The 27,290-nt window shown below is 41.4% G+C and overlaps 1 protein-coding gene across 8 annotated transcripts in view; it reads right to left on the bottom strand.

The window, feature by feature from the left end:
• adgrl3.1 (adhesion G protein-coupled receptor L3.1) overlaps positions 1 to 27,290 on the bottom strand; it is a 633,648-nt gene that overhangs the window by 86,066 nt on the left and 520,292 nt on the right. For all 8 annotated transcript variants that reach the window (XM_048527072.2, XM_059643687.1, XM_048527071.2 and 5 more), the window contains 6 exons: positions 26,614 to 26,797; positions 24,353 to 24,475; positions 19,896 to 20,101; positions 15,098 to 15,271; positions 6,146 to 6,355; positions 634 to 854 (listed from right to left, as the gene is read on the bottom strand). In XM_048527072.2, the coding sequence (XP_048383029.1) occupies positions 634 to 854; positions 6,146 to 6,355; positions 15,098 to 15,271; positions 19,896 to 20,101; positions 24,353 to 24,475; positions 26,614 to 26,797 (1,118 nt within the window). The remainder of the gene's footprint in view (positions 1 to 633; positions 855 to 6,145; positions 6,356 to 15,097; positions 15,272 to 19,895; positions 20,102 to 24,352; positions 24,476 to 26,613; positions 26,798 to 27,290) is intronic.

Genomic DNA, 27,290 nt, shown 5'->3' on the forward strand with positions numbered 1-27,290 from the left:
GACACAACAGCCAGAAGTCATTCTCTAGAGGACCCTATCTCCACTGCCTGTAGTGGTGACCTAATGGAAAAACCCATCTTTGAAAATGTCACAGTGAGAATTCCTCAATTATGCAGCACAGTTATTCACCTGTCATCACAGGCTGCTATTCAAGTGGAAAGTCCTCTGATTGGCCCATCAGCTTCAATTGAGTTTTAACTGAGCGGTGAGCCTGGCCATTACTTGGTTGGCCAGGTGAAAAATCACATTGGGAAACAACTTCCCACACAGTGCAAGCCAGGAACACATATTTCACACGAACAGTAGGATTCAGCAGTTTGCAGACTTAGTCCTGTTCCCATTTTTCAACAAAATGGCTGATTGCTGAAAATGACCAACTATCCTGATGTATGAAGGATGAGAGGTTTTGCCAAAATGGAGTTCTTTATTGACAAATGACAACCTGAAAATGACCCAGCTCGATGTATTCACCTCCATCTGTATTCTTCATGCAAATTTATAGCTGTGGTGTGATAAACGGTTATTAAATTATTCAAACCAAACTACTGGGAGCCCATGTTTATAAATTCATCAATAAGCCAGAAGTAATCAGCGCGTCTGGTAAGGGATTTTCAAAGCAAACTGGAAACTCACGCTGTTGTTGTCCCATAACTCCGGTAATCCACAGCAGCTGAAACAGCGACAATAAGTGCAGGTACACCATATCCAACAAGATAAAAGTATTTTTTGCGGGAGTGCTCACTTTCAAAGACCTCCACTAACATAATGTAGAGCTGAACACCCTCCAGGAACATCCATGTGAATGCAGCCAGGAAAAAGAAGTGAAGCAAAGCAGCAAATACCGCACAAGCAATCTGTAAGAAACAGATGATAGATGAACAAGATGGATTCTTTTACTACTAAACTTTTACAGTCTTTGTTAACGTCAAATATTACAATTATCACAATTTCTTCTGAATGACTAGCTGAGGTTACATGCGATAAAGTTCCTTACAGGCAGCTAATTTGCACGTTCACTGGTGGCAGAAATTTAGGACAAGTGTTTCCTTTATCTTGGTTGTTGAGTACGTAACCAACTCAAAAATCTCCATTAGTTCTATACAGGGCCACTGATTTTTGTTTTTGGTTAAAACATTTGTTTCCCCACCCGCCCCCCCCGTGCCCGAGAGGGCGTGGAGTAAGAATGATGGAAAAGAAATTTTCTCGGGTGAGAAACATACAAAGTGGTGCTTAAGGGAATACATTGGCAGACAAGGGCATTGTCCATTAAAGTTCAATTGTTGAATTCTTCTTTCTCCACCAGCATTGAGTACCTTCTTTTAATCGGAAAGCCTTTGTCTAACATAGCAAAAACAATGTTAATTGACTAGTTTTTGGCAAGGGAATGCTTATGGAATTTTAACAAATATAACGACTCAGCACATGACCCTCAAATGTCACTATAAAGATTTCTCAGTGGGCTTTGACTCACTTCACATCCAGCTTTCCAAAATCCATCAGTCATTCCTGGAATCATTAAACTTTATAGACTTTGGTTGTTTTGACTTAAAACACTTAAACACACAGTCAACCACCAAGAAAACCAACAGGATGCATCACAAACACTGGCATAAATTGACCATCAATCATTCCTTTAAGCACCAATTTGACTGCTAAGTAGACAGTTGAAAACTGCTGAAGAATTATAGGAACAAATCCTGCTGTTCACAATGCTTTACAAAAACAGTAATCTTGCCTGAAGAGTGATGGATTGGAAGGAAGGAGCGGCTACACTTTAATCATACCTACTCTGAGTGATCCTATTTGTCAAAAACAAGTGAGAAATGTTTGACAAAAGACGGACAAAATGATATTGAACAAGTTAAATCTTAGTTAAAGTACATAAGTTAGCTCATCTGAAAGTGTTCAGTGAAGTGAGGATTACAGAATGCAGAACTTTGCAAATAGCTTAATTACTGATTACGGCAAATGGTTTAGGACCATAACTTTACCTAATTTATAGCAGTAGTGTATATGAAGAGAGGAATAAAAAAAGAGGTGTAAGTGGTTCAAAAGTGGAGCAGGTAAGACACTTATAGTTACAATCACTGAGTATTATGTGATGTAATTTTCAACTTCTTCAATGAGCACCCACCGCTTGGTGTAGTACCCAACAATTTACTTCTCAGAGAAATCCAAAACAACTGAAACAAAACAGAAAATCAGGTTCCCTGGGTTTCTTCCCACTCAGTGAAGTTGGAAATTAACCCTTGTCTGTTCTGTCATATTCACTTTGGACAAATAAGGCATAAATTGGTACAAAAGAAGGTTGGGTTGCACAAGTATAGAGGGCAGTGTCTATTAAAATTTGGGCTAAGCCTTTCTGGGCTGAAATTATGAAACATTTTCTTGTAACAAACTTTGAAGGCCCCTTCTTGAATTGAGGCAAATTGTTTTAAATTAAGACTGGTTAACAAAAGTCAATCAAATGCTTTATGGAACATGGGACAAAGGTGTATTTATGGAGTTGAATTGCAGATCAGCTATGAAAGATGGAACTGATTCAAGCACTGAATCGTCTACTCCTATCACTAGCTTACTAGTGTTAAAGTTGGTCCCCGCAGGATTTGAGGCCAAGATTTTGCTTCTCAATGGAAAATTTGTCACTGCCTATTCTCTGGGGTGACAGCTCCACTAAACTGTACAAAGCAGGAAAGACGACAGTACTGTGTCCGTGTCCAAACTCTACGGTAAAATCCAAATCACCATGGTTTGGAAATTCAGTTAAGTTTGTTTTGGAGCTAAAGCTGGATGGCGATCGAATTGGAATGATTCAAATAGGGAATTGTTTAAATTATGTTCTAGGGATGTGATTTTTTCCTGGCAAGATACAATATGCCTAACTGCCTTTGAAAAGGTTCTTTTGAATGCCTTCTCAAATTACATCTGTCCACGTGGTGTAGTTGAATCACTTTGCAATTAGGAAGGGATAGAGTTCAAGGATTTGACACAGTGACAAATAAGGAGTGGTGGTAATTGTTCCAATTCAGGATGGTGAGTGACATGGAGGGCAACTTGCAGGTGATGGTAATCCCAGGTATCCACTGTCCTTATCCTTTCAGGTGCCTGACGTTCTGAGTTTGGAAAGTGTTGAAGGAGTTTTTGAGAGATGCACACATTTGTGGTTCTGGCTGGGATACTGATCAAGTGGCTTGGATTGTTTTGAATGGTGTTAAGTTTTTTTCACTGTTTTTGGAGCTGTGCTCATCCAGGTAAAGTGGACAATATTTTGTCACCCTCCTGATATCATAGAATCCCTACAGTGCGGAAACAGGCCCTCCTGCCCAACAAATCCATACCGACCCTCGGCATCCCACGTAAACCCATGCCCCTATAACCCACCTAAACTATACATCTCGGAACAATATGGGTAATTAAGTACGACCAATCCACTCAGCCTGCGCATCTTTGAGCTGTGGGAGGAAACCCACACATACACGGGGAGAGTGTGTAAACTCTACACAGACAGTTGCCCAAGGCTGGAATCGAGCCCTGGTCCCTGGCACTGTGAGGCTGCTTTGCTAACCACTGAGCCACCGTGCTGCCCCGTAAACAGTGATCAGGCATTTGGGGAGTCAGGAGGTGAGTTACTCATCATTGAATCTCCAGCATTTGACCAGCTCTTGAAGCCACACTATTTATGTAGCTCGTCTAACTAAGTTTCTGGTCAATACTGATCGCCAGCTCATTGACGGTAGTGGATTCAGTCATGATGATGCTGTTGAATATCAGGATGATTCCCTGTTGTTGGAGACAGTCTTTGCCTGATGCTTGTGTGACCTACACGTCACTTGTCACCTAGTAGCCCAAGTCTGAATGCTGTTCACATCTTGTTGCAAATGAGCACGCTTTACTTCAGTATCTGGGGAGTTGCAAGTAGGGCTGAAGATTCTGTGGTCACCAACAAGCATGCCTACTTCTGATAGACTGGAGGAAAGTTCAGTGATGAAGTAGCTGACAATGTTTGGGCCTAGGAAACTACCCTGAGGAATTCGGGCAGCAATGAACAGGCACTGCAACGTTTTCAGCAATGAGAATCATCTTCTTTCATGTCAATTAAGCCCCTAATGCAGAATCGTACCCCGCAAACAGTGTGCGCTGACTTGAAATTACAATTTTTTTTATTATGGCAAGGAAGGGCACATACTTGAGAGGTAACAAGGAAGAGAGCTTGAAGATGGGGCAGCTTGTAAGGAGTCAAGAGTGGGTTTCATTGCAGTACAGTAATGATAGGTGTTTTGCCGCCTGCAAAACTGACAGGCAGGGAAGTTGCATGACCAGGACTTAAACAGTAATGTAGTCAAGAGAACAAGAGGTGGCTTTCCTGGATGTGATGGCTTCTGATACAATATTTACGTTGCTAGGAGAGAAATTAGAAAGATAGGGAAGTTTGGCCATGGCTGGAGCAGGAAGCAATCTAGGCTGCGAATATCAGAATAGAATCATAGAATGATTCCAACACAGAAGAAAGTTATTCAGTCCACTCTGTGTGCGCCATCTCTCTTCAAGAGTAATGTCACACTGTGTCATTCCCCACCCTTTCACAATAGACCTGAAAATCCTTGCTTTGGCATGGTGAGCAAGGAGAAGGAAAAGATCCAACAGACAATGGCACCAATTCGTAGAGATTACATGAGTTCCTCAAACTCCTTTCTTAATAAAAAAAAGATGGGTGGGTACGGGGGGGTGGGGGGTGGTGGGCGCAATTTTTAGTGTATTGTAATGGGTGGTACTAGAGTAGTTTTAGCTGAGAAAAGCGAGACCTAACAGATTATGGCATGGACCAACACAAGATATCCTCTCAAAATTGTGACGTTGAGGGGAAATTGGAAGTTTTATTTACATGTCACTGGTAAATCGCAACATGACAGAAATCAACACTGGCCAAATAATCTGACTGGGGTCGAAGCACTAGATAGGGCAAGCAGTTTAGGAATAAAGTTTGAGAAAGTGTCATCCTTGCATCAGAACTAATATTTAAGTTTAGTAGCATAGTTTCTATCATTTTAAGTCATCTGAAAGAAACAGAATGCTCAAAACAACTATCACAAAAACACACACCGTTTACTATTTCTTAAGCTTTAGAGGAGAGAAGACAGAATCAATTACGTGGAACAAACTTTGTCTCCGCATTTTAACTTTTTCAACTAAATAGAGCAGCTTCAAAGTTGATAGTGAGCAAAGTTTCACGATATTTTAAATTGTATTCATTCACAGAAATATCATAAAGGTGAAACTGTTAAAGTTGTTTACATGTAGTCCTTTAAGAATGTGAATGAATGAGTTTCCATAACCTTTGACAGAATGAAACATTCCTATAAATGTTAAATTGATGTTGGTTGGTATGAAGGCACTGATCTGAGGCAGAGGCCGAGCATTCACAGAGTTTCCAGTGTAGTGAATGATGATGCAGATTCAAGCTGGAGTCAATAGTTCTGTAAAGATTGTCTGTCATCCTTACAAAATCGGTATGGCATTTTTCACGTGGTGGAAAATCAGAGAAAAAAAGAAAGATCTTTCAAGCACTTGCCAAATATATTTTGAGGGCTCAGTCCCAGGGCTATTGAGAGCTTGTTAATCTTAATCACATTGACAGTAAAGGCAATTGATGGCAATGGCTCAATGCATGAGAGACAAAACTTGATTGATAAGGGTTCTTTAAGGTTCTTCAGTCTTTAAATTTTTCAGTAGTTGGCCCCAAACATCAGCCTTGGCTGCAATGATCCTCCAAGACAGAATATCTTGCCCTCGTTCTCAAAGTTCTCGTATGCAGAACAATTTAGTTGAGAAATTGGTGGCTCATCATTTGGCAAAAGCCGATTTGTCCTCAGATATGAGTGAAAGAAACTACAAGGTCAGAAGTCACACAACTTCAACAGCTGACAAAGGGGCTGTGCTCCAAAAGTTTGCAATTTCAAATAAATCTGTTGGACTATAGCCTGGTGTCGTGTGACTTCTGATCTTGGCCACCTCAGTCCATCACCGGCACCTTTACATGATGAAAGAAACAATTGCATGGGGTTTTCTTTAACGTAAAAGGACTCAATATGATTGCCATTTTAATTAAGTCTATTAGGCCTTTAACTTTAAAACTAGACATGCTTACTGGTTGATCTGTACGATTGATTCCAATTAGGAAAAGCAACTCGGCCACAAAGAGGCTGATGCAAAGGTTTTTGTGAATAGTGTTTCGATCGCTCTGAAGTCCGTGAAAGAAACAAAAGGTGAAGATGCAGATCAGGAGGCACACAAGGGATATCAGGATTCCGACCCAGGTAATAACTTCTAGCAGCAGTTCGTGGACAGGGTCACTAAACTGCGAACACAATAAAGAAATTATCAATTAATAAACAAATATTATTTAGTGCACACAGTGCAGCAACCTATTCTTATTGCAGTCCGGCAGGATAAGCAAATAAATCATCCATCACAAATCATTGTTGCTACTTTTCATCTCAAAAACTTATTTTCAGGTTAAGAGCTACTCATGTGTGGCCTCCTAACCTTATGATTTCTTCATTGTAAATGTCTATTGTACTTACTGTACAGCACTGATTTTCACAACCATGCAGTAATGACAAGATATGCATGGAATCAAAGACTAATGAGCTATAATTGTCGATTTAAAGTTTTGTGAAGAAACAACTTGCTTTTCCATAGTGCCTTTCCATTCCCTCAGGATGTCTTCAAACATTTTACTGTAGATAATGCTTCTGAAGTGTAATTGTTGTGAAATGTCCACATTTACTTACGTAGCAGCACACTGCAAATTTTCTTTTCAGGCAGATTTGGTAGAGTTGGTCAAATTGCAAGAAAGTGCCCCACTCTCTTCAGAAAGTGCCACGGGACCTTTTATATCCATCTGTATTAGACTTGGCTCATTTGAAGCACTCCTGGCTCCAAGCCAAAGGTTTGTGTGTTCAATTTCTACACCATCAATCAATATCACTAAAATACACAGATTATCTAGTCATTATATTGAAGTTTGTGGTAGAATGCTGTACATAAATTGGCTACTTCCTTTTCTGTTTTACAGCCGTGACTACACTTCAAAAGTACTTCACAACTGGTAAAGCTTTATGACTTTGTGGGTTGTAAAGAAGTACATAATTGCAAGGTTTCCTTTTTTTTTTACCCTTTTCTTTTCCATCCCTGAAATTGTCTCATTATTTCTTAATAACAAAATATCATAATAGCTCACCAACTCTTAATAACTTGGCTCTTTGAACATACCTACAACTGCTGCCTCCTTTTCTGTCTCACCATTTTCCGAGCCCAACACCCTTGCTCCCTCCTTTTCATGCCCTCCCACCGATGCTCCAACTCACCAACATTTGCACTCATGGCTCCTTTCCAGTTTGCCATCTCTCCCCCTGATCTTTCAGCTTGCTGCCTCTCTTACTTGTCAACCATGTTCCTGCTCACTCTTTCACACTTCTTAATGCTCGCTGTGAGTGGGGGGTTTGTGGGAAGGGGCACAAAGAGGAAGGAAACGAGTCAGGGATTGAGAGGGTCTACAAGCGGCGTGTCAGGGACTGAAATGTTGAGTATGAGGGTTTTGGAAGGAAGCAGCAAATTAGATTACTGAGGAAACAAGTGCTGGGTGAGCACATACTTCATTGCTGCACACTGCAGTAGAGCCAGGTGCCAAAAGAATTGGAGAGAGAAACCAGAATTTGAGATCAGTTTGACTAACAATCAGGGGGAATGCGAGTGAAGCTTTCACTTCAGGTATGCATTCGAGTGTCCCTGACACTCCCAATTGTAGACTCTCTCAATTGCTGATTTGTTTCCTTCATCTTTGTGGCACTTCCCACGAACACCCACTTACAGTGAGATCTAGCTCTCACTTCGTAATTTCCTGTTATGGGAGAGTCCATCAGCTCTTTACCTATGGGTTAGTTTGGCAATAATCCTCATTTCACCATCAGGAAGTGCACAGATATAATAATGTAAGCATATGGCACTTGATGGACTGTTGCACCTTGAACAATGGCATACCTTAAAGGGAACTCTGGTCCTCAGTGGCAGAGAGACAGAATCTCCCCATTCTGAATCATTGCAGAGCTTTAATTTTCCAGGCATGAGGAGAAATAGGAGTTAGAGGTGGCTGCATGCCCCCTGTCAATCAGGTGGCCAACCAGTGACCTTGCAAGCCTTGATGGTGTAGTGATGAAGGGCATTGCCCCATACAACTGGGATTGAATTTCTTCGCACTTTGGCCACAGAAAGATTTACACTTACTCTTATAATTTAGAAGAGCAAAACATGGAACAGAGAGATTTCAAAGGTGCGGTTTCCAAGTATATTGAGATTCAACTGCCCATCAACCATGATCAGACAGAACCTTGCTCACCAAGGAAGTTCATTTGGACTGTGATTTTCAGTGACACCATCAGCTCAGACTGATCTGGGACACCAACACACTGCACATGAAAAGCTTGACCATCTCAATGTGCCGGACTTTAATGCTAAATAGTATCTGACTGCTCTAGAATTGCTAAGTTGCTATATTGTACAGTTTTATTCTTCTGCAAACCACGTGGGATTAGCCTGTAAAAATGATATTCCAATGACTTCTCTTACTGTCCGCAACCAAAGTAATTTATTGTACTTACATCTTTCTGTCAATGAAATGGTTTCATTTTATTAAGACATAAAACAGTAACACATGGCAGAGATCAAGGATAAGGAAATTTAAAGCTGTAGTGCAATCTTAGGTGTCCATAAACCTTTCAAGTTTTACTCTTGTGACTATGAAGTAAACTCCAACCCTCATAGCTATTTCCAACAACATTTAATCAAACACGACTTCAGTTGTTTTGCATTAAATAGTATAAATCTGCACCAGCACATTTTTAAAGAAAATACATAACCTTTCGTCAGGAGATCAGTGAAACTCCTGTGATTCATGGAACATTTGGAGCTCTACAGCAAATCTGTGCTTCACCACTGTTGTTGTATTAGCTGGCTGTTGAGATTAGCAACAGCAATTATGCTTGCAACAACATGCTACGAGCCTAACAGCTTGACTCAAGGTATATAATACACACTTCTGGGAATATATGCAAATGTGCTGCAAGCCCCTTCACCCAATAAATCGAGCATATGGATAGTGAGTTTCATTTTGTGTGTTAGAAAATTCATAACAGTGAAAGAATTGTGTCAGGATATTACACATACCAAAGTTACTATTTAGGCTGCACTGTAACAGCTGCAGTCAATGATCTATCATTGTAACAGCTAAAGTTTGGCTATTGAGACTTAACTGTACAACAGTGAAGCTGCAGTCAGCTCAGTTTTGGTGAAGTCAAAGTTTGGTTTGCTGCAGTGGGTTCTGGAGAAGAAACATTGGCTGGTTAGTTTCGGTTTGTTTGGATACTGATCTCACAATGACTTGAAACTAAGTGGACACAATAGAGAGTGATGCATGTCACCACTTTCCTGAAGATACAGGTTGATCTACGTTAGACTGCAGCTATTATCAATTCTTTTTCTTCTGACTCAGTAACTTTTAGCTGCCATGGCTGCCCAACTAACATCAGTTTTATCTTGTGGATGTTTGCCCAATGGAAGCTATGACCATGACTGACTGTTGACCTTTGTCCAACCCTCATAGCTCGCCTCCAAAAATTCTAGTACGTTGCCATTTGACTGGACTTTAAGTTAACTCTCCAGAGATAAAAAAAAGTAGCAACACTAACAGCCAAAAAAAAGTCAAGGCTGGGTAAAATAGAGAACAGCAAGGCAACTGTGGTCAATTTAACTGTTAGAATGGAGACTCGTTGATTTTAAACATAAATATTTCAGTGATTTGACCACAAGAGCAATATAGTGCTGTGCAACAGGTGCTGTACATTTGGAGACCTTTACATCATAACCGTATTATTCTGATTTTGAAAGTATACTTTATTCATAAAAATCATCCTTAAGCACAGAAAAAGTTCTGAAGAATATTTATATTCCTCAGAGCTTTCCTGCAGTTGCAATAAAAGGTGTTTTCTACTCCTGCAGAACTTTATTTAGATATATTTTGACACTCTGGGAGAGTCTAACACTGACCCTCACTGTACTTTGGTGGTAAGATCTTAGATGGTGCTCTTTACCACTGCATCTTGGTGGCAGCTTCTCTCAATTCTAGTGTGCCTCTCAACACAAAGTCCTAAACATTAGAATGTGCCAGTCTGCAATACTCAATTGAGGTCAACTCTTTACCTTAGAAGACCATCAGATTTCGGGCACACCAAGGAGTGTCATTCTGAGTTGATGGCCCTCCAGGTGCAGTTGCTGTTTGTCTCAGCATGCGTCCTGGGGAACAGTACACAGAGCACAGAGTCCTGCATCACAGAGCTGCTCAGGATGAACCTCAACAAAAACCACTGTATCTCTCTTCAGACTTTCTTTGCATCAGCACATTCCAGCAACAGATGTGTGACAGTCTTCCTACCAGTGCAGCTGCTTCAAGGGTACCATGTGGTTGTGAGACAGTGTGGATGTGCATGAAGGATTTCACAGGTTGTGCCTTCTCACCACCAGCCAAGCTACAGCTTGGTGATTGTTGGAAAATTCTAGCAATAAAGGCATTCTGCCAAATGATGTTGAAAGTCTGCTCAAGGAAGCATCTGACAGGATCAACTCTGTTCTTCTCTCACAGGGTCTCAAGTCCACTATGTGCTGACCACTTCCTGATGGACTTGTGGTCAAAGGTGTTTTGCTTTACAAAGTTTTCCGAGAGGGATAGGTAATGTGGAACAGTCCAACTACTTGCAGCCTTCCAATAACAATTGGACCCAACACCCCGCCCCCACACCAACACTGGGGACAGACAAAATCTCAGTACAGTGGCATATTGTGTTTGCACACTGAGGGTCTACATACAGCTTAACACAGCCCACATAAAAGTAACCATCAGGACAGGGTGGTGTTGGGTATATACTTCAACACCCCCACCACCCCACCCCTGCCATTTTATCCAGAGCATTGTACATGGTCCATCTTAGACCTCTAAATGAAGAGGAAAATGGTTCAGGTGACTACAGTGACGGAAGTTTGGGGAATGGGCCAGATTTACACCAATAACACCTTACACCCGGTTTTTTAACTGACATGGAAAGGTTGGGTTGCTACCATCTGCCCAGTTTCTGCCTCACCTTGATGCTACAGTCCTCCAACATTCTGCTTCAATCCCAGCCCCACCAGCCCATATGCCCAGCACCCTCAGATAAGCTGACCTGATGGTGAAGGGGATAAGTGATAGGTCAGCCCAGTTCCCAAAGAATGTGGCCTCACTCTTGCCTCGATTTACCGTGGCTCCTGAGGCCAGTTTGAACTGATCAGTCACTGATGCTCACGAATCTGTGCATTGAGCAGAAAACGGTGATGTCATCCATATGCAGGGAGGCTTTGACCTGCAGGCCTCTACAGCTTGGAATAGGCACCCCTCTCAGGCTCACATCCTCCCTGGTGGATTCAGCAAAGGGCTTTATAAAACAAACAAACAAGGCAGTAGAGGTAGAGTCAGCAAGCAACCTTGCCTGGGCCCAGACCAAATTCGGGATCCTTTCTGATGCCCACCCTTTGATTAAGATGGAACTAACAATGCTTGCATGGAGCAGTGGGGTCTAATTATGCCTTCCCTCCTCAAAACACATCCCTCATTTAGGTATGCAATACCCTGTCAAAGGCCTTCTCCTGGTCCAGGCTGATGGAGCAGGTGTCCATTCCCATTGAGCTGCGTTGTACTGAGCACCTCCTGGTTCCCAATGTCAGGAAGTGTGGTTTCACTGGACTCTTCATGATGCCCAAAGTTTCTGGATTGGCTTTGGAAGTGCTCATCTCTGTATCTTGGCTGGTGGTGAGAAGGCACAACCTGTGAAATCCTTCATGCACACCCACACTGTCTCACAACCACATGGTAGCCTTGAAGCAGCTGCACTGGTAGGAAGACTGTGGTCATCTCTTCCCCACTCTTAGCTCTTTGCCTCTTGTTCTGTTTGTGGCGATCCTCTCATTTTTCAGAAGAAGGGTTCGTGGTGTGCCCTTCGTACAACTGTTCTCTCTGCTGCTGGTCTGTGGTGGCCCTGTGTGATTGGAGGGTTTCCTTTTCAGGTTTCTCCTCACCACCTGCCACACTCTCTTCCTCACTTTGTTCAGTGCGTCCTCCTTTATTGATCTTTATTTTCAGGTGGAGGTCCAGTTAGTTTCTTTTACTCACAGACACCTTCCTTTCTCTTTCCGCAAGACTTGGCTTCCTCCTGGCTGTCCCTTTTCTCAGTTGGCTTATCATTGGAGGGTAGCTCCTTGCTATCCTTTTTGAGTCCACTGCTTGTGTTGCCACTTCTGGCCAATTGTGCTTCTGTACTCCATACCACCAAACCACCCACCCCCACCAAATAATGCAGATTTTGATCCCTTTGCAGTCCTTAGTCAGCTGTCCCTCCCATTTACGGTCATTTTGCAGTCTGTTGCCATTTTCCCTGACCTCCCGTACATTCAGCACATTGTAGACTGCCCCACAAATGTCAGGCAGCCTCAGTTCCATCTAATCGCAAAATTGGAAGGCAGGAGGACGACAGCCATGCTGACATCCACCTTCAGGGTCACCTTGACCTGCTGCTTGGTGGTCCAGATTCTGAAGAGGTCCATTCATCAGTACTGCCTCCTTAAAGCTGTATGCACCTTCCCGGGAAAGTCAGGACATCTGCGGCCAGAACATGGGAGTTGTAATATGACAGAGGGGTTGGACAAGGAAGCGGCCCTCCTTTCCCTCAAAGGACTTCAGGAGATGTGAACATTGTTTCATGCTCTGCAAAGTCAGAACAAAATACCTGGGGAAATCCTGCAGACAGAAAACATCCACTGTTTGGAACCCACAGCAATCCATGAGGATCCCCTTCATGAAGAAGATCTGATTGACCAGAATTCACTCTGTGACCTTCTTCATAGTCAGCCTGACTGTGCTTGGTCACCGTGGCCTGGGGCTTGGGCATTTGCCGAGGCCTTAATCCTGGTTGGCTGGACAATGAATTGGGATAAAGATCAATCAATTGGTGCTCAGCTCAACTGGCAATCCAATAACAAACCAGTGATGATCTCGAAATCCTCTGATGACTCGCAACTCAGAGCCTAGATTTAGTCTGAGACAAACCATTTCCCTGCAGCAATATTAAGTGACAAAGTGCCTCTCCATTCAGTGAATTCTGGTTTGTGTTTTATTATCAGGCAGAACCGTATGTATTCTTCGACTTTACATTGATGGTGACATCAGCAGAATGAAGCTATGGCTTCTCTCTTCCAACTAAATGTGATGTCACAAGTTCTGCACGCTTTTTAAAACTGGTAACATTTTACAGTTTGTATTTTATGTAGTTATAAAGCTATCAAACCATTGAATTAAAGAGGAATTTGAGGTCCATTTCAGCCAATTGGAAAGCTATGAGATATGTGTATACACCTCCTATCCCGGTCATAATCTCTTCCAACCTCTTCCATCAGGCAGAAGATACAAAAGCTTAAACACATATACCAACAAGTTCAAGAACAGCTCCTTAGGCAGGTGAATGGATCTCTCAAATTTCAAATCTAATGTCGATTGTACTGTCTGTGCACCTTCTTTGCTGTCATAAATTTATATTCCTCACTCTGTTCCATCACCCGATGATCTTTGTGTAGTATGATCTGCTTGTACTACATGCAATATGAACATTTTCACTGTACCTAGGTACATGAGACAATAATAAATCAAATCAAATGGAGAATAAAACATAACCAGGAATCAGGGCAGTAAAAGGTAAGAAAAACTGATTGACTTTACAGGAACCTAACACTATCTGTTTTCCCTAAACAACGTGTTTAGAGATATTATTACACACATCTGACACAAGAGGGACTTGAACTTGGGCCTCCCTGGTCCAGAGAAGGGACATACCAATGCACTACAAAAGGGTCCAGGAGCCTAACAGTGCAGCGTCTGAATTGGTTAAAATCAAGCAACTATTAATTGTTACCAACCGGATCAAAAAAGTGGCCTGAAGCCCTGATTGTATTGCTTTCAGCACAGGCACAGTAGTATCTGTAAATCTAGTTTCCTTAACACAAACATCACAATGAAAACATAGCAATGGCCTCAGATATATGGGAATGCATTTTTAAAAATCACTTTAAAGAAAGAGCTATCAAAGGACAAGACCAATTCATGTCAATGAAAGACCTTCTTTTTCCTTTTGTGAACATTGAAAATAAAATGCAGTTAGAGGCAAATAAAATTAAAGTGTGGGATGAGAATCTCAAACATGACTGATCAAAAAATAAAGTGAAAGGAATAAATCTTAAAGGTGCTGCTTGACAGCTTTTCCACCCTTAGAATAAACACATGGAGGGAATGAAACAATAAATAAAACAAATAGTGTACAAGTCTTGTAAGATAAACTTGCATTTGATGTCTTAAGATATTGAAATTTTTGTAGACATAGCTCTCTCACCAGTCATGTATCAACAATGCTTCAGCTTGTGGCTTTTGTCAGACTTTGCACAAGAATTCAAGCCTGGTGGAGTGTGGGGGCAGGAAAAAAGTTCCAGATCGTTACATGTTATTTGTTCATTGAGTAATAATATGCTGCTGGTGTTAGACAATCATTCAACAAGGTGGCTCAAAATCCAAGGGTTCTAACTAACTTTAGCTTCCAAACTGACTGAATTGATGGGATAAAAGAAGTTTAAACCAGACGTTAGCTCCATCTGTGGCTTAGCTCAATCTGTATATTACAAGAATCAAGAAGGGAGTTAGTGTGAAGCTAAAGACTCAGTACATGTTGAAATTTTTCACCTGCTGTCCTGTCTCCTTCACTTGGACAGACAGTGTTTTTCCATGATGCACTGTAAAACAGTTAATACTTGGCTTGATTCTTGGAAAATTCATTTCTTTTTACAGGCCCGGCAATACAATGCAAGTGGAGCCAGTTTTATTGAGACTATCTGTATTGGCAGACATTGTTTTGATTTCCACAATAAGCAATCTTCCAGAGCTTGGACATAAAGACATTTCTGGCCTGAAACTTACCTTAACATCTTTGTGTGCCATGAGGACAGCAAAGTTTGTCAGATGATTACAGGAACATGTGGTGTGCGTCCTGTTTGAGGCCAGCATTCTGCAACCCTGCGTGGACCAATATCCCGTCATTGTGCGCTTTGAGTAGCTCCAGAATGAGCAATTAGGGTTAAAATTGTTTTGGAGCTGAAACAAAAAACAAGGTAAACCTTTCAAACTGTGACAAGTACCATCTCTCCTCCTGTGAGCCAGTTCTTCAATACATTCATTCCTCAGTCAAGAAGCAATCTGTTACATGTCACATTCTCCATGCAGAAGCTATAAAATTCACATTGCTCTCAAGCACTTCACTATTACCAAATTAATTCTTTGGTTTTGATTAATTTGAAACCACAACTAGAATCAACTCTGTAACAACCATCTGCTTCATTTGCAATTCAGATCAAACAATTTAACAGTGCCTGCCAATTGTGTATTACTCTGACCCCATTTGATTATTAAAGTGGCAATGTCCACTGAACACTGAAAAAGAATTATGAGTCAGCAAGCCTGTCATTAGACCTTGATTTAATTGGAGCATGATGAACATACTACTTAGTTGAACCTAGTTGTTTACCAGGAACATTTTTAATAAGAACCTATTAAAAAAAAAACACAGGCAGCCAGCCTGAAATAAGAATGGAAAAACACTGTTGAGCAAACCTTAAAGCTCTCTGAAGGTATTACAGATACAGTGATCTAACAATAATACTGCTTGTTTGAAATTTTGGAAGTGTTTGGCAAATTTCTACATGGACATCTTCCAAATAAACAGAACATTTGTGAGTTGAGAGTAAAACCTGGGAGTGGCAAAGAGATAGGGGACTGACAACACTTTGAGAGTCACAGTAGAGGAGGGAAGGTGTCGAGAAGTGTTCTGCAGAAATTGTTACTAAATCCTTTCTTGTTTCTCATCTCCACAGTTTAGTAACTATGTCAGACTTGCAAACAACAGAAAAATGGGGAGAGCTGCGGGACACTGGATACAATGTGGACCTTTGGTGTCATTACATAATCAGGCAGACAACTCAATGTTATTAACAAGAAGCAAAAGAAGTATAGAATAAATGAAAAGTAGAAGCAAAGGGTGTATTAGACGTGAAAGATCTAAGTTGTTTGTGACGAATTTTCAACATGCTTTTATGCATGCATGCAAACAGTGTCAAGCTTTCTCTTAGAAATGACTGAGAGGAACAATAGTTTACATTACTGAGCTGACATAAAGAAGGAGCTAATGGACCTGATCAAATCTTTATAGCTGATATTGAAAACTACAATTGTTACACTTTGGGATTTCTGATAATGGAAGATCTTGATGAAATTTTAAATGAAAAACTCCAATATCAAGTTTCAAGCAGATCTCAAGAGAATAGAACATTACATTTGGGAAATCTAATTGCAGGGAGAAACTGATGTCTACACCTCAGAAAAGGCAGTGCCTTGAAAATATGTGCATCCTCCTCCTTTGTTGTGGTTATTATCTGAGTATGTGGCCCCAAACCAACTTACAGTCAGACCTGAAGGAGATTTTAAGATTTTACTGCACTTAAGAATGTCATCTCATTTTAAGCTTGTTTTGGAAAATGTGGCTGGAAAAAGAGATTAGAATAGTTAGGGGCTTGTTTTTGATTGGCACTGACTCAATGGGTTAACAGCATTTTTATGTGCTGTAGGCTTCTGTGGCTCTATGAAAGACCAATGTATTTGTCCACTATATTCATAGACTTTTTAAACTGCCATTTGTAGAATTTGAAGTAAACAGTTTGCCTGAACTTTATCACCTGATAGGTGGCACAGTGACTCAGTGGTTAGCACTGCTACCTCACAGCACCAGGGACCTGGCTTTGATCCCAAACTTGGGCAACTGTGTGTGAAGTTTGCACATTCTCCCCATGTCTGTGCAAGTTATTTCCAGGTGCTCCAGTTTCTTCCCAAAGTCCAAAGATGTGCAGGTTAGGTGGATAGGCTGTGCTAAATTGCCTATAGCGTCTAGGGTGGGTAATGCAGGGATATGGTGGGGCGTGAGTCTGAGTATCCATATCTCTGAAGACAGTGAAGTGTCTTGACTGCATTCTCCTTCTGGATTCCTCTTCAAATCAACCAGGGTCAGGCATCAGAAGGACAATTGAGCTGATGGGGTGAGGGATGGGAACATCTAGATAGAGTTGAGGAGGCTTAACAGTGACAAACTCGAATTGTTCTTGTTTGAAGTGTGGGCTCATATCATCTAGCTTATGGAGAAAAATTTGACTCCAAAGATAAGAAAAAGGCTACCATCAGAGAGGTGACTGTCAGGACAGACTGGCATGTAGACCTCAGGGTGAAGAGGCAGGTGGAATAGGTTTCTGCACAGCAAGCCCAGATCTGTCCTTGCTGTCCTGTCTCCAGGTCATGCTTTGCAACAGGTCCTGCCCTACAGATAATCTGAAAAGGTGTTGGAATTATAACAGGGCTGGGCTCTACAAATGAGACTGCCCTCACAACCATAATCACCATTACAGCCAGGCACAACGGTGCTCCCTTCGCACCAGAGATTAAACCGGTTTGTCTTCCCACTGAGATTCAGGCTGGGGGAGAAAGGTACTTTCAGAACGTGGCTTGGTCTTACGTAAAGGGAGAATGACATGACCTAGAGCAGGCATGAGATTAGGCAAATGGGAAGCACTGTGCACAAGTGACATAGGAGCAGAGGTATCAACCATTGTTCACCAGTTTTTACAGAAGCACGTCGCCTAGGCATCTGAGATGATCAATGTTTCCTCCCACAAACAGATCTCAGCTTTTCAGAGGTCAGGCCATCTCCTCTAATGGCCAAATGAGCTCTCCCTGTTGGCAATCAGATTATAGGAAACTGCCTTTTATGGTTGCTTATGACTCGATCAATGCCTAGTGTAAGTAAGGCAGTTTGGAATAATTGTGGTGTCAGAGTCAAATGTTAAAAAATATCAAAGTCTCCTAAAAAAGTAACCAGCATGAGTAATAATTTATGAGGTCAGCAAAAAGGGTCCAGGAGTCTTGCTTCATGCACACCTGGTGAGTCAGCCAGAATGGTACCCTGGAATTGTTTAATTAGCAGGGAAGTGGGCTGTTCTGTCACTCTGCTCATACCTCTGCTGTTCTTGAAGGCATCTTGTTAGCTGTCTCTTGTTAATGGTCACATTTAAACAGTGCTCTTATTGATGTTACCCTGGGAACAACCCTTGTTGTTGCGTGAGAAACATATAGCGCAGCCATTCAGATCACCAATTTCAGTGTCAAGGCTTCTTACCTCCAACACAGAATGCCCGCTGAGGTCTTTAAGCCTGCTACTGTCCTGAAGAATGGGCCAACTGGAGAAGACATCTCTGATCATATTTCAGAGATGGACCTTGGTGACTTAAATGAGGCACAGAGTGGGCAATTTGTTTCTAATCCCACCGAGTATGAGGCAGCTCTCAGTAAGGATGATGGCAACACTGCATATTTTGACCTGGTAAGCAGCAGGGTTGAGAGTAAAGGTGATTGTCCAGTAACGATTCACCACACTGGATCCCATGCTACCTCTGGGAGTAGATCCAGGACACCCTATAGAAGTCTTTGGAGTAAGGTGTCATTCAAAACTCATCAAATCCATACTCCTCTCTGATAGCCCACATGAGGAAGTAGGATAGAAAACTGAAGGTCTGTGTTAATTATTGGGCATTAAATGCAAAGAATCATAAGGATGCTTACTCTCACCTCCGACTGAGGAAGCACAGCAGGTTCTCAAGGAAGCAAGGTATTCCTGCAATCTTGATTTAACCATAGAAAATAACATTGCTGAACAAGACATTGAAATTATGACATTTGAAAAGGGCACCAGGGAATTTTACCAGAATTCAATAGTGCAATTTGGGCTCCATAATGCCGTGTCACTTTCACACATGTAATGGATAAAGTTTTTGGTGCCCTTAAATATTAGTACCTTCTTTACACCTGCAGGGGAATTGAGTGTTAAGGGAAGCTGGCAGGAAAGTGGAATCGAATCTAAGATCTTACTGAATGTTGGAGCAACTACACAGAAAGGATCAACCACTCCTGCTTCTATTTCTTACATTCCTACATCAACATGATAGATAAGAAATAACAAATTTATATTGAAATGGTGAAAAGAAAAATACTCTAATGGCAATGTGACTTCATCATATAAATGGGCTCATTGTTCAATTATCTTGCAAGTCATTATATCAAGTGTGACTAGTTGGCTGAAACGGAAACATGAAAAATATTGGCAAGTTTGTACCAACATTAAAATGAGTTACAGAGTTAATGAAAAAGTCATGCTGAAATTGAAATATTATCTCTACTTCTTTCTTCACAGATCTTGCCAGACCAACTGAGTTTTTCCTGCACTGAGATAACAAGGTGTAGAGCCGGATGAACACAGCAGGCCAGGCAGCATCAGAGGAGCAGGAAGTGTTAGGGTTAGGCCTAGACCCTTCATCAGAGTTTCTGACAAAACATCAGCCTTCCTGCTCTTATGATGCTGCTTGGCCTGCTGTATTTATCCAGCTCAACACCTTGTTATCTCAGATTCTCCAACATCTGCAGTTCCTTTTCCTGCACTGACTGTTTTTATTTCAGATCTGCAGCATTCACAGTATTTTCCTTTTATTAAGACTAGTTGACCAGTTTAATGTGCAAATATGGGGGCATTAGGCAGTGGTAGATTGGAAAGTGCTGGGGTAGTACAGGGAGACACACAAGTAGAAATGGGGTACTGAGCACAGAATGAGCTGATTTTTTTACTTACCTCAAGATGTTTTAAGGTAAAAATGACAGGGGCTGCCAAGTAGATTCGGTTGCTTTCTTTATTTATTGCTGCAGAGACGACCTGTGAGTTGACTATAACAGTGTGATTCGTTGACATTGCCTCACTTCCTAGCTTGAAGCTGGCATTCTCTGTAGAAAGATAGCTTCCCAAATTATTGTAGAGGACAAAAGCCACTCTTATCTCACCTGCAACAAAGGGATATGACATATCACCTTTACTGACATTTCAAAAAAATGGAAGTTCAGTGATTATTTAAACATAGATTGTATACTGTAATGGTGCTTGCTTGAAAGCCTGAATGCAGTGGAGTTTTACCTTACCGTGACTCAAAAGTTCAGGAAAGCTGACCTTTCTTGCAGCCAGCACAAAATATTGCAGTGTTTAAGTTAATTTGAATTCCAAAACCTATAAAGTAGTATTACATTCAGAAAGAGCCTCCTACCATGGTGAGAAATTTGCTCAAATAAAATATCTAGTCTACGTTCTACCATTTAATAAGATCATGGCTGATCTGTTTGTGTTTTGAATTACACATTCCCATTTACTGATGAAAATTGTTTATTCCTCAGTCTAAGAAGAATTTATCCACCTCCATCTTGGCAATATTAATAACCCTGCCTCCAAGGTTGAACATTCCCAAATTGAACAACCTTTTGAGAGAAACAATCCTCCACTCTGTTCTGAAAGGGCACTCCTCACTCTTCTAGCCTCCTGTGAAAACAAGCCCAGCTTGTCCATCCTTTCCTTATACCGATTCAATCTGGATATCCATTTAAGAAACTGCTTCTCAACTGTCTCAAACAGTTACATTCTTCTCTGAATAACAAGACCAAAGTACACACAGTATTTGAGATGTGGTCTCATTGATGCTCTGTGCAACTGAAGCATAAAGTCCTTACTTTTAGGTTCAATTCCTCTGGTGACGAAGGATAGCAATCTGTTAGCCTGATGTGCTGTACCTGCAAATTAACTTGTGGTGAATTGTGCACCAGACCCATCTAAATCTCGCTGCACTCTAAATTCGTTAGTCAACTGAATGATAGACTGCTTTTTCATTCTTCCTGCCAAAGTGAACTTTACATTTTCCCAAATATTTGCCTACACCCGCAACCATGTCCGTCTACATCTTCCTTTTGTCTTCTTTGTAACATAAAATCCCACCTATCTTGACATCAAACGTGAATCCAGCACTTCCTCCTCATCTAAGGTATCGACGTAAGTTATGGAAAGCTGAGGCTCTAGAAAAAAACAACTGTTGAATTCCACATGTTACATCCTGCCAATCAAAGGTCTATTTGTTCAAACTCAGGGATAGGAAGAACTGCCAATGCAGGAGTCAGAGATAACATGTGTGGAGCTGGAAGAACACAGCAGGCTAGGCAGCATCAGAGGAGCAGGGAAGATAACATTTTGGAAGGGTCCTGACCCAAAACGCCAGCTTTCCTGCTCCTCTGATGCTGCCTGGGCTGCTGTATTCCTCCAGCTCCAACCTGTTATTTTTGCATACTCTCTGTTTTTTGTCAGTCAGCCAATCTTCTGTCCATTTTAATATGTTACCCATGCAACGTGAGTATTTATATTCTGCAATATCCTTCGATACGGCACCCTATCAAATGTCTTATGGATAACCAAGGATTGTACATCTGCAGATGACCACGAAATCATTGTAAATACCTATCTGGTTCACTAATATTCTTTAAGGAAGGAAATCTGCTACCCTTACTTAGTCTGACCTACATGGACTCTGGACACAGCAACGTGGTTGACCATTAACTGTCCACAGGGATATTCAGGATGGGCAATAAGTACAGGCCGAACCAGCAATGTCCATGTAAAAACACTGATCACCCTTCCCATTAGTTAGTTTTAAACCTTCTCTACTTCATAAGTTATGTGGATCGCAAGAACCTGAACACAGTTCAGGTGTAAATGTTCCCAAGTATCACTTATGCCAATTCCAGATGCAATGGCCATGAACTCGAACCTGCTTTAGAGTCATAGAATCATAGAGTATTACAATACAGATACAGGCTTTTCACGCTGACCAGGTTTCCTTAACTGAACTAGCCCAATTTGCCTGTGTTTAACCCATATCCCTTGAAATCTTTTCCAATTATGTACCTGTCCAAATATCTTTTAAATGTTGTAACTGCACTCGCATCTATTACTTCCTCTGGCAGCTTATTCTACACCCAGACCACCCTCTGTGTGAAAAAGTTGCTCTTCAGTTCACTTTTAAATCTTTCCCCTTTCACCTTGACCTATACCCTTGAGTTTTGGACTCCCAACTGGAAGGAAAAGACCTTGGTTTTTAACTCTATCCATGCCCCTCATGATTTTATAAACCTCCATAAGGTCATCCCTCAGCCTCCTGTGGTCCAGGGAATAAAGAGTCCCAACCTCTCCTTATAACTCAAGCCTCCCAATTTCAGTAACATCTTTGTAAATTTATTTTGCACCACATCCAGTTTAATAATGTCCTACAGTAGGGTGGCCAGAATTGTATGCAGTACTCCAAATGTGGCCTTACCAATGTCTTGTACTGCCATAACATGACATTCCAATTCCTGTACTCAATCCTCGGACTGATGAAAGCAAGTGTGCCAAATGCCTCCTTTACCATCCTGTCTACCTGTGCTGCCACTTTCAAGAGACTATGTACCTGCACTCTAGCTATCTGTTGTCCCTTGACATTTCTTGTATTACTTATTCATCTCCCTAATGTGACATACCCTATGCCAGTTTAGATAAATTTCATAGATAACCCAAAGGTTATAACCTGTGAGGTTCTACCTTCCAAAATAGTTTCCAGTATCTCACATTCTCTAAGCAGAGCCTCTCTCCAGGGATGATACACTTCAGTTTTGATGATAGACTGAAGAAGTTGGGTCTGTTCCTCTTGGGAGAGAAGACTAAGTGTGATTTGATAGAGGTTTTCAAAATCATAAGTGGGTTGTATCGGGAGAACTTGTTTCAATTCAAGTGGAACAAGGACAAGAGGGCCAAGATTTTGACTTGTCTGCAAAGCAAAGTAAGTATGAAGTGAGGAAAATATTTTTCATAGCCCATAGTTAGGTTGTGGAATGCATTTCCTGGAAGTGTTGTGGAGGCAAGTGCAATTCAGCATTTGTGAGGACTTTGAACAATTAGTTGGATAAAAATAACGCACAACGGCACGGGGAAAAGGCAGGTAATTGGCACTAGGAAAAGATGTTCATTTAACGAGTCTGTGCAAGCATGATGGGATGCTGCTGGGCTGAAACGCCTATGTGCTTCTGTAGGACGAGCTGCTCCTTGTTGAAGGTATTGGTTTTGTATCCCATTTATTCAGGACTTGCTACGTATTTACATTCTCAATAAAGCGTACAATATGAAAACACTGTAACAAACTTCTAAGTATCTTAAATGTTGAATTTTTCCTTCTCTAACATGCTTGGGATAACTTAAAACTGATTTGTTACTCTCAAGAAATAATGGCTTTGAAAATGTTCTGAAATTCAATCAACTTTTCTGGCATAAGTAATATGGTACTGAAACATATCAGTATCTTTATCATCAGAGTGACATGTTGATGAAATTGATTCACTTCTATATTTCCTTCAAGTCCTAATTGAAGTTTGTATGCTGAAAACACAAAACTACAATTCCAACTTAATAAAATGCTGATTTCAAAATTATCTGCAGAATTTTTGCATTTTTATTGGACTGTCAGCTACGTCTAGATTAAATCGAGCTACACAGATGATTTACAATGATTTACTCCTATAACTAACAAGCAAGTCTGAATTCAAGTCCATAATGCAATTTCTGCACAAATCTCTGGAAATAATCGTCATGAGTTTCCTATGGTTGATCTTTAACACAGCCTCAACAAACTTTTTAGTGGTTAACTTTCAGCAATATATTTTAACATAGGCCCCAGGATTCTTGGGGAAGATCTTCATCTTCGCTTTCCATTGGAAATCAACTGGAGAACATCTGCTTTTGCCTGAACCTGCCCAGTTCTTATTCTCCTTAATCCTAAACTGTTTGTTTGTCTTTCAACTGGCTCTTGGGAGGTACTGAGGGACTCTTGCATTAATGCCAAACAGGTCCATATTTTAATGTGGGTGGTCTGCATATAAATATCATCAATGGCTACGCCCATAACAATTTAGTGATGAAATGGCACGGCACCATTGATAGCATGGACTTCCACTGTTGGTGGGAGCTCGACAATTATTCAGCCTAATGTCCACATTTGTGACCAATTCTCCTTCAGCAAGCTGCTTATGTGGAGAGAAGCGGTTATTTTTCCTTCCCAGAGTTTCAACGTTGCAAAGTTACTGCTTTCTACCAGCCCTTACTGAGACATTCGGATAGTCATGATTCCCAAATTCACATCTTTTACTTCAAGGAAATCTCACTTAGTGGAATCAATTTCAGTTAAATCTTACCATTACGACCATTCTTTTTCAGAGTGCTTGCAGAAAGTTGGATGGAGTTCCCATTCAGTCCATTTTGAGGAAATTGCAAATCTTCTGATGTTCCATCTGTGCTCAAGCGGGCAACCTCTAAAACTGTTGACATTGGAGCACAAACAAGCAATTAGTCTTGTGGAAACCAGACCTTACTAACATCCTCTACAACACACCAGATATTGATGTCTACTGATCCAGATCAGTACATTTATAACTATGTTTTCAAGTTTGGAAAAGGATATTGATAATATCTGAATAAGAGAAGGATGTTCTCTGATGGTGGCCATTTTTAAAGTGTCCTTCATAGAATATACAGCATAGAAGCAGGCCATTTGGCCCTATCTGTCCTTCTTAAAGTTTATGCTTGATTTGATTACTTCTAAATATCTCACATTATCAGTATAATTATAATATACTGATTATATACTATAAGACCATAAGACATAGGAGTGGAAGTAAGGCCATTCGGCCCATCGAGTCCACTCTGCCATTTAATCATGGCTGATGGACATTTTATCTTCACTTGCCTGCACTCTCCCCGTAATTCTTAATTCCTTGTGAGATCAAGAATTTATCAATCTCTGCCTTCAAGATATTTAACGTCCCGGCCTCCACTGCGCTCCATGGCAATGAATTCCACAGGCCCACCACTCTCTGGCTGAAGAAATGTCTCTTCATTTCTGTTTTAAATTTACCCGCTCTAATTCGAAGGCTGTGTCCATGGGTCCTAGTCTCCCCACCTAACGGAAACAACTTCCCAGCGTCCACCCTTTCTAAGCCATACATTATCTTATAAGTTTCTATTAGATCTCCCCTCAACCTTCCAAACGCTAATGAATACAATCCCAGGATCCTCAGCCTATACTAATACCATCAAATAACTCTTACATTACATTTATTTTTAGCTTCTCCTTAAATGCATCTATACAATCCACCTCAATACCTGTCTTCTCTATTATCGTGGAGGTCAGATTATCCTATTCCAGACAAAAGGCAAAGCTACATTGGCCGTTTACAAGCGGAAATGTTTGACTCCCACATGTGGAAGTGCAACGTTCTATTGCTACCACTAGATATTTTGATTGGTTCGGGTAAAGCGGGCAATCATGGGGCTGCACACAGCCCTTGCTGGCCACATTCTGGGACTGGGCATTTGAGACCTTCCACAGTCTCCATGGAATTGGCAGAATTATGAAGGCAAAATGGTTGATAATGGCTCAGAGGCATTATGGGATAGCCCTAGTCTGGAGCTAGTAACATAATTTAAAAAGAATTGACAAAGCCCTGTCATAATGAAATACTGCATGATGTGTATTAACACAATGACTAATAACAAGGTTTGGTTCTTAAGAGTTAATTGATCATTGAATTGACCAGGATTCAGTTCTGGAAGATAGCTTATACAACTGTGGGAAGTGATGAATGGGTGGAGGATCCCAGGATTAGGAGGACTTCAGATGTATTGAACTGGGCCAATGTCCAATGAACGAAGGCAGTCCTTCAAACATGGTCATCTGCATCACTCCTGCTTCAAAAGGCCATGACCCACTTTAGTCTGTCCTGGATTCTGGAAGTGGGCAGGAAGTGGTGGAATTATGGGCATGGCCATTCAAGAGATGAGACTGTGACTTCAGCAAATAGTCCAAATCCCGATGCCTGCCTCAAAGGGAATATTCGTCCAGCCTGCTCATATTTATCATAATTTTCAAAGTCAGACCAAGAAGTCTTCTCCCTGATTCTCTCTCTGGTGGTCTAAGGACAACACCAGAGTGCAACCTTGTGACTGCGACGGAAGTACATGATTGCACTCTGGTGTTTCCATTCAAAGGGACTAACTGGTAACTAATGAAGTGCATGCAGTATAAACTGTACAGGTTTCGTATTTTTACAGTGAAGGCCTTTTAAAACTTCGGCCAAACTGATTTAACCAATTTAAAAGGTTGCTCATTGCACAAAACTCAAAGCTGTGCTGGAAGGGGAAAACAACATTCGTGTATCAACACTTGCAGGTCTGTGGAGTTTAAATTTATTCAATGCATTTCTCAGAAGCCTGTGTGATAATTTTTCTGGACCAGCTGCAATTTGGTCTTTTGTTAAAAATAAAACTTAGTGAGGTAACAGCTATCCACTTAACAGAAAGCGATGTCTCCAATACTATCAAACAGCACTCACTGTCAAAAGAGAGGTTTCTTAACCTCTTTAAATATGTTATTGCGTTTCACAATGACTATACTCACGTATGTTTTCAGTGTTCTCTCGGACTCTGTCTGTCTTGAGCAGGTTGTCAGCAAGGACAAATGCGCCTTGCTCCACCGTATCAAGTAACATAGTGGCTGCTCGCAGCTGATCGCTTGTCATGAGGTCCTTCCATGCATCCAAGGCTTGAGGTTGTAAGAGATTGTTAACTGTCTCCACCATGGCCTGCGGTTCAGGGAAGAGAATAACACAGGATTGTAACTTTGCCTGTGCACATTGAGCCACGCATTCAATCCCCCACAGCCCAGCAGAAGAATCAGCCCCCACCTCTCCCCATGGGGGAGCAGAAAAGTAAAAGATGAACAGGATCCCCAAAATTAGGAAGGGCACTTGCAGCCACTCCCCTGTGTGTCTCTCGTGTCTACAGGGATCAGCAGTGAATCAAACAAAGAAATAAAGAAACCTACAGCACAGGAACAGGCCCTTCGGCCCTCCAAGCCTGCGCCGACAAAGATCCTCTGTCTAACCTGTCTGTGTCCATTTGCTCCCTGCCCATCCATGTACCTGTCCAAATATATCTTAAAAGACTCTAGCGTGTCACCTCCGCTGGCAACGCCTTCCAGGCACCCACCACCCTCTGTGTAAAGAACTTTCCACGCATATCTCCCTTAAACTTTCCTCCTCTCACTTTGAACTCATGACCCCGAGTAATTGAGTC

Source organism: Stegostoma tigrinum, chromosome 3, assembly GCF_030684315.1.
Source record: "Stegostoma tigrinum isolate sSteTig4 chromosome 3, sSteTig4.hap1, whole genome shotgun sequence".
NCBI classification, from domain to species: Eukaryota; Metazoa; Chordata; class Chondrichthyes; order Orectolobiformes; family Stegostomatidae; genus Stegostoma; species Stegostoma tigrinum.